The sequence below is a fragment of the Coregonus lavaretus genome, assembly GCF_964263955.1.
Source record: "Coregonus lavaretus genome assembly, chromosome: 20".
Classification (NCBI taxonomy): domain Eukaryota; kingdom Metazoa; phylum Chordata; class Actinopteri; order Salmoniformes; family Salmonidae; genus Coregonus; species Coregonus lavaretus.
The window spans coordinates 47340304-47348648 of record NC_140007.1 but is presented as its reverse complement, the minus strand read 5'-3'; the positions used below and the strand labels follow the sequence as shown (position 1 = coordinate 47348648).

The following is an 8345-nucleotide window of genomic DNA, read 5'->3' as shown; positions in this document are numbered from 1 at the left end:
CATTCTGAAACCTGTAGGATACTTGGACTATAGTGTTTAGGTCCATAGCAGTCTGAAACCTGTAGGATACATGGACTATAGTGTTTAGGTCCATAGCAGTCTGAAACCTGTAGGATACATGGACTATAGTGTTTAGGTCTAAAACCTGTAGGCTACATGGACTATAGTGTTTAGGTCCATAGCAATCTGAAACCTGTAGGCTACATGGACTATAGTGTTTAGTTCTGAAACCTGTAGGGTACATGGACTATAGTGTTTAGGTCTGAAACCTGTAGACTACATGGACTATATTGTTTAGGTCCATAGCAGTATGACACCTGTAGGCTACATGGACTATAGTGTTTAGGTCTGAAACATTTAGGCTACATGGACTATAGTGTTTAGGTCTGAAACCTGTAGGGTACATGGACTATAGTGTTTAGGTCTGAAACCTGTAGGCTACATGGACTATAGTGTTTAGTTCTGAAACCTGTAGGCTACATGGACTATAGTGTTTAGTTCTGAAACCTGTAGGCTACATGGACTATAGTGTTTAGGTCCATATCAGTCTGAAACATGTAGGATACATGGACTATAGTGTTTAGGTCCATAGCATTCTGAAACCTGTAGGATACATGGACTATAGTGTTTAGGTCCATAGCAGTCTGAAACCTGTAGGATACATGGACTATAGTGTTTAGGTCTGAAACCTGTAGACTACATGGACTATAGTGTTTAGTTCTGAAACCTGTAGGCTACATGGACTATAGTGTTTAGGTCTGAAACCTGTAGGCTACATGGACTATAGTGTTTAGGTCTGAAACCTGTAGGCTACATGGACTATAGTGTTTAGGTCTGATACCTGTAGGCTACATGGACTATAGCGTTTAGGTCCATAGCATTCTGAAACCTGTAGGCTACATGGACTATAGCGTTTAGGTCCATAGCATTCTGAAACCTGTAGGCTACATGGACTATAGTGTTTAGGTCTGAAACCTGTAGGCTACATGGACTATAGTGTTTAGGTCTGAAACCTGAAGGCTACATGGACTATAGCGTTTAGGTCCATAGCATTCTGAAACCTGTAGGCTACATGGACTATAGCGTTTAGGTCCATAGCATTCTGAAACCTGTAGGCTACATGGACTATAGTGTTTAGGTCCATAGCATTCTGAAACCTGTAGGCTACATGGACTATAGTGTTTAGGTCCATAGCATTCTGAAACCTGTAGGCTACATGGACTATAATGTTTAGGTCTGAAACCTGTAGGCTACATGGACTATAGTGTTTAGGTTTGAAACCTGTAGGGTACATGGACTATAGTGTTTAAGTCCATAGCAGTCTGAAACCTGTAGGCTACATGGACTATAGTGTTTAGGTCTGAAACCTGTAGGGTACATGGACTATAGTGTTTAGTTCTGAAACCTGTAGGCTACATGGACTATAGTGTTTAGTTCTGAAACCTGTAGGCTACATGGACTATAGTGTTTAGTTCTGAAACCTGTAGGCTACATGGACTATAGTGTTTAGGTCTGAAACCTGTAGGCTACATGGACTATAGTGTTTAGTTCTGAAACCTGTAGGCTACATGGACTATAGTGTTTAGGTCCATAGCAGTCTGATACCAGTAGAATACATGGACTATAGTGTTTAGGTCTGAAACCTGTACGATACATGGACTATAGTGTTTAGTTCTGAAACCTGTAGGCTACATGGACTATAGTGTTTAGGTCTGAAACCTGTAGGCTAAATGGACTATAGTGTTTAGGTCTGAAACCTGTAGGCTACATGGACTATAGTGTTTAGGTCTGAAACCTGTAGGCTACATGGACTATAGTGTTTAGGTCTGAAACCTGTAGGCTACATGGACTATAATGTTTAGGTCTGAAACCTGTAGGCTACATGGACTATAGTGTTTAGGTCTGAAACCTGTAGGCTACATGGACTATAGTGTTTAGGTCTGAAACCTGTAGGCTACATGGACTATAGTGTTTAGGTCTGAAACCTGTAGGCTACATGGACTATAGCGTTTAGGTCCATAGCATTCTGAAACCTGTAGGCTACATGGACTATAGCGTTTAGGTCCATAGCATTCTGAAACCTGTAGGCTACATGGACTATAGTGTTTAGGTCTGAAACCTGTAGGCTACATGGACTATAGTGTTTAGGTCTGAAACCTGAAGGCTACATGGACTATAGCGTTTAGGTCCATAGCATTCTGAAACCTGTAGGCTACATGGACTATAGCGTTTAGGTCCATAGCATTCTGAAACCTGTAGGCTACATGGACTATAGTGTTTAGGTCCATAGCATTCTGAAACCTGTATGCTACATGGACTATAGTGTTTAGGTCTGAAACCTGTAGGGTACATGGACTATAGTGTTTAGTTCTGAAACCTGTAGGCTACATGGACTATAGTGTTTAAGTCCATAGCAGTCTGAAACCTGTAGGCTACATGGACTATAGTGTTTAGGTCTGAAACCTGTACGATACATGGACTATAGTGTTTAGTTCTGAAACCTGTAGGCTACATGGACTATAGTGTTTAGTTCTGAAACCTGTAGGCTACATGGACTATAGTGTTTAGGTCTGAAACCTGTAGGCTACATGGACTATAGTGTTTAGTTCTGAAAACTGTAGGCTACATGGACTATAGTGTTTAGGTCTGAAACCTGTAGGCTACATGGACTATAGTGTTTAGTTCTGAAACCTGTAGGCTACATGGACTATAGTGTTTAGTTCTGAAACCTGTAGGCTACATGGACTATAGTGTTTAGGTCCATAGCAGTCTGTAATTGGCTTTCAAGTTTTTGAGTCTCCATCGGGTTACATGGACAACATTACCAGCCTGTAGTTGTGTTAGTGTCTCTGTAGCTGTGTTAGTGTCTCTGTGGTTGTGTTAGTGTCTATGGCGTATGGTTGAACCACTAAGTCCACAGTAACCTATAGTTGGTTTTGAGATAGATGAGTGTCTCAAGGTTTTTGGGGAGAGCCCTGCCTCTGTCGGGTCGGAGCCAGTGCCTAGCTGAGGTAAAGATGGTCTCCACGGTGGAGGTCCCGGCTGGCACAGTGAACGCCCGCTTGGCCACCTGGCTGAGCTGAGGGAAGTCTATAGCCTTTCGCTTCCAGTAGTGGAGAGGCTCCTCCTCAGTGGGCTCCTCACGTAGGTACCCCGACAGCTCCTGCTCCACGCTCTTCGCCTGCGCCGTGGGCCTCTGCTTGATGAAGGAGAACAGCTTGCAGGGCCTGCTGAGCGAGGTGGAGGAGGGGAGAGGGGACGGGGCTGGGGACAAAGCTGCGTCAGCGGACTGGGCCTGGGGGGCAAGCTCCATGCTGGGGCCCTGTGTTTGTGTGTGTTTGGTGACCTCGTCCAGGAGGACCTGTCTGTGCCAGTCAGGGTCTGAGCTCCATGTGAGTTTGAACTGTGGGTCCAGGGTGGTGGCGGTGACGTACAGAGGGTCCTCCAGGATGGGAGCCAGGCGGCGCTCTACTGCCTGAGACAAGCCCAACAGCAGGCAGGGTAGCTGGGGGGAGACGCACTCTGACAGGTGCTTACGGAGCCCCAGGACACAGGGCAAAGCCAGACTGATGGAGACGTGTCTGTCACCCTGTCAGGAGACAAGAACACAACCATTAACCTGTCTGTTAACTGTCTGTGTCTCACCTGTCTGTCTGTCTGTGTCTCACCTGTCTGTCTGTCTGTGTGTCTCGTCTGTCTGTCTGTCTGTGTCTCATGTGTCTGTCTGTGTCTCAACTGTCTGTCTGTCTGTCTGTCTGTCTGTCTGTCTGTCTCTCTGTGTCTCACCTGTCTGTCTGTCTGTCTGTCTCGTCTGTCTGTCTGTCTGTCTGTGTCTCATGTGTCTGTCTGTGTCTCAACTGTCTGTCTGTCTGTCTGTCTCTCTGTGTCTCACCTGTCTGTGTCTGTCTGTCTGTGTCTCACCTGTCTGTCTGTCTATCTGTCTGTGTCTCACCTGTCTGTCTGTCTGTCTGTCTGTCTGTCTGTCTGTGTCTCACCTGTCTGTGTCTGTCTGTCTGTCTGTCTGTCTGTCTGTCTGTCTCTCTCTGTGTCTTACCTGTCTGTCTGTGTCTCACCTGTCTGTCTGTCTCTCTGTGTCTCACCTGTCTGTCTGTCTATCTGTCTGTGTCTCACCTGTCTGTGTCTGTCTGTCTGTCTGTCTGTCTGTCTGTCTCTCTCTGTGTCTGTCTGTCTGTCTGTCTGTCTGTCTGTCTGTGTCTCACCTGTCTGTGTCTGTCTGTCTGTCTGTCTGTCTCTCTCTGTGTCTTACCTGTATGTCTGTGTCTCACCTGTCTGTCTGTCTGTCTGTCTGTCTGTCTGTCTGTCTGTCTGTCTGTCTGTCTGTCTGTCTGTCTGTCTGTCTGTCTGTGTCTCACCTGTCTGTGTCTGTCTGTCTGTCTGTCTGTCTGTCTGTCTCTCTCTGTGTCTTACCTGTATGTCTGTGTCTCACCTGTCTGTCTGTCTGTCTGTCTGTCTGTCTGTCTGTCTGTCTGTCTGTCTGTCTGTCTGTCTGTCTGTCTGTCTGTCTGTCTGTCTGTCTGTGTCTCACCTGTCTGTCTGTCTGTCTGTCTGTCTGTCTGTCTCTCTCTGTGTCTTACCTGTCTGTCTGTGTCTCACCTGTCTGTCTGTCTGTCTGTCTGTCTGTCTGTCTCTCTCTGTGTCTTACCTGTCTGTCTGTGTCTCACCTGTCTGTCTGTCTGTCTGTCTGTCTGTCTGTCTGTCTGTCTGTCTGTCTGTCTGTCTGTCTGTCTGTCTGTCTCTCTCTGTGTCTTACCTGTCTGTCTGTGTCTCACCTGTCTGTCTGTCTGTCTGTCTGTCTGTGTCTCACCTGTCTGTGTCTGTCTGTCTGTCTGTCTGTCTGTGTCTCACCTGTCTGTGTCTGTCTGTCTGTCTGTCTGTCTGTCTGTCTGTCTGTCTGTCTGTCTGTCTGTCTGTCTGTCTCTCTGTGTCTTACCTGTCTGTCTGTGTCACCTGTCTGTCTGTCTGTCTGTTTGTCTCTCTCTGTGTCTTACCTGTCTGTCTGTGTGCACCATGTCCCAGGCCTCATTAAAGGGTTCCAGTGTGTCTGTCAGTTCTCTGAGCAGCGCCACCTCCTGGCCACTCAGCGCCAGGTCAACCCGGTCAGACACATCCTCCAAGAAGTCTGCTGAGTCCAGAAGATCACGCAGCACCTGGAGGAGGAGGAGGATAGGAATGGAATCAAAAGGTTACAAAACCAGCAGGCTGTTCTATGTTGTAACTAGACTACTTCTTACCTTGAGTTGTACGGCCCAGTCTCGCTCTCCAGCTCCGCTGCTCCCCGCCCCCCCCAGCCCCTCCTCCACCCCCCGTCCCAACACCCCCACCAGTTTGTCATGTGGCACGGCGGAGGTGATGTAGTTATAGAAGGAGGAGGCTTTAGCCAGGGTGGAGGAGAGGAGAGGAGAGGAGGAGAGCAGTCCATCTCTCACACACTGACCCAGAGAACGACAGAAACAGTCTATCCTGCCGGACCCCAGACCTCCCTCCCACCAGTCCTCCTGTTCTACCTCTCCTTCTCTCTCTCCGTTCCTCTCTCCTCCTTCATCCCCACTCTCCTCCTCTTCCTCTTCGGCATCATCTCCCGGGTTTCCGTGGATACGGAACCCTGGTAGGCGGCATGAGGGTTGAGTTTCAGCGGGAAATGGGTCGGCCACAACGCGGAACGCTCGGCCCGAAACGCCGTGCGCCACACACACCTCCTCAAACTCTGCTAGCACACGATTGGCAGAGAGCCCACCAACCAGAGGCAGGCAGGCCAGCAGGGCGGAACGCATCTGCCAATCAGATGACAGGAAGTGGCAGGTCACGCCCAGGTACCTGCAGGACGGGTAGGAGTACACAGTGATGTCATAATGAACAACCCTAGATCATTAGAGAGAAGATGGCACCCTATTCCCATTGGCTCGGTCAAAACTAGTGCACTACATAGAACACAACATAGTAAAACACAGAGATGGTGATTTTAGCCCTGTACAATAGAGCTCTGCACGGGCATGAATTTAAAACCCGAGCCCTACCCATGCCCACGACATTCAGGCCCTTCCTTACCCAGGCCCGATTGCTTCAGCCAAATTTAAGGTAAGGCCCTGCCCGAAGAACGAAATCAGAAATAACTTCCTGTTAGTAAATCCACTTGCTCCCTGTGCGCAGGCAGCTCGCTCTGCATGCACTCTGCTCATGGTGGCTCTGAGTCTGTGTATCCATAGCAACAGCTCCACTTGGGCTGCTCTGCTCAATGACGAGAGCTGTTAGCTACTTTTCATCACTCCAAACTCTGACAACTCAAGGAACATTATTATTATCTGTTAAATAATCTCTCCTGTCTTATATTTGACGAGGTCGAAGGCACTTCTGGCACCATGTTATGACCTCAGTCAGATATGACTGTACTGTGCAGCAGAGCACGAGCAAATGGCTCAGCTTCAAAATGTTAGTGATCAATGTAGTGATACCAGAGCGCTGCCTGTACCCTAGTTACTGATGAGAAAACAGGCCCTAACCGATGTGTAATGGCGGAGCCCGTTGGGCTCTGGTCGGGTATCAGAGCTCTACTATACATACCCTGCTGTGGTCCCAGGGAAACCCCTCCAGAGGGAGACAGAGAGGCTGAGAGCAGGGGCTGAGGCCAGGGTCAGGGTATAGGGTTAGGCTTAGAGTACGTACCCAGTGTTAGCCCCTGCTGTGGTCCCAGGGAAACCCCTCCAGAGGGAGACAGAGAGGCTGAGAGCAGGGGCTGAGGCCAGGGTCAGGGTATAGGGTTAGGCTTAGAGTACGTACCCAGCGTTAGCCCCTGCTGTGGTCCCAGGGAAACCCCTCCAGAGGGAGACAGAGAGGCTGAGAGCAGGGGCTGAGGCCAGGGTCAGGGTATAGGGTTAGGCTTAGAGTACGTACCCAGCGTTAGCCCCTGCTGTGGTCCCAGGGAAACCCCCCCAGAGGGAGACAGAGAGGCTGAGAGCAGGGGCTGAGGCCAGGGTCAGGGTATAGGGTTAGGCTTAGAGTACGTACCCAGCGTTAGCCCCTGCTGTGGTCCCAGGGAAACCCCTCCAGAGGGAGACAGAGAGGCTGAGAGCAGGGGCTGAGGCCAGGGTCAGGGTATAGGGTTAGGCTTAGAGTACGTACCCAGCGTTAGCCCCTGCTGTGGTCCCAGGGAAACCCCCCCAGAGGGAGACAGAGAGGCTGAGAGCAGGGGCTGAGGCCAGGGTCAGGGTATAGGGTTAGGCTTAGAGTACGTACCCAGCGTTAGCCCCTGCTGTGGTCCCAGGGAAACCCCTCCAGAGGGAGACAGAGAGGCTGAGAGCAGGGGCTGAGGCCAGGGTCAGGGTATAGGGTTAGGCTTAGAGTACGTACCCAGCGTTAGCCCCTGCTGTGGTCCCAGGGAAACCCCCCCAGAGGGAGACAGAGAGGCTGAGAGCAGGGGCTGAGGCCAGGGTCAGGGTATAGGGTTAGGCTTAGAGTACGTACCCAGCGTTAGCCCCTGCTGTGGTCCCAGGGAAACCCCCCCAGAGGGAGACAGAGAGGCTGAGAGCGGGGGATGAGGCCAGGGTCAGGGTATAGGGTTAGGCTTAGAGTACGTACCCAGCGTTAGCCCCTGCTGTGGTCCCAGGGAAACCCCCCCAGAGGGAGACAGAGAGGCTGAGAGCGGGGGATGAGGCCAGGGCCTGTCTGGTGGCTAGCTGGACCTGGTAGGCGTAGGCTGGGAGGAGCTGGGTGTGGAGGTATCGTGGGGGCTCGGGGGTGTAGCGAGGCTCCAACAGCTGCAGTAGTTCTCTGAACCCTCTGAGATCCACCAGGGAGGCAGGCTGGAGGTCCTGGACCAACATCTTAGCTATCGCCTCAGAGATCAGCACCTAGTCAAACATAATAATGTCTATTACACACCACAACTACAACACACACACACACAACGGACCAACATCTTAGCTATCGCCTCAGAGATCAGCACCTAGTCAAACATAATAATGTCTATTACACACCACAACTACAACACACACACACACAACGGACCAACATCTTAGCTATCGCCTCAGAGATCAGCACCTAGTCAAACATAATAATGTCTATTACACACCACAACTACAACACACACACACACAACGGACCAACATCTTAGCTATCGCCTCAGAGATCAGCACCTAGTCAAACATAATAATGTCTATTACACACCACAACTACAACACACACACACACAACGGACCAACATCTTAGCTATCGCCTCAGAGATCAGCACCTAGTCAAACATAATAATGTCTATTACACACCACAACTACAACACACACACACAAAACGGACCAACATCTTAGCTATCGCCTCAGAGATCAGCACCTAGT

The 8345-nt window shown here is 49.8% G+C and overlaps 1 protein-coding gene across 1 annotated transcript; it reads right to left on the bottom strand.

Moving 5' to 3' along the window:
- Positions 1–2908: 2908 nt before the first annotated feature.
- LOC311148198 (zinc finger BED domain-containing protein 4-like) lies at positions 2909–7838 on the bottom strand (the record flags this gene model as incomplete). The annotated part of the gene is made up of 5 exons (XM_084185078.1): positions 2909–3589; positions 5010–5168; positions 5253–5392; positions 5570–5835; positions 7594–7838. 5 exons carry the CDS (start codon positions 7836–7838, stop codon positions 2909–2911), a joined length of 1491 nt encoding a protein of 496 aa, XP_084041204.1.
- Between the last annotated feature and the right edge of the window lie 507 nt (positions 7839–8345).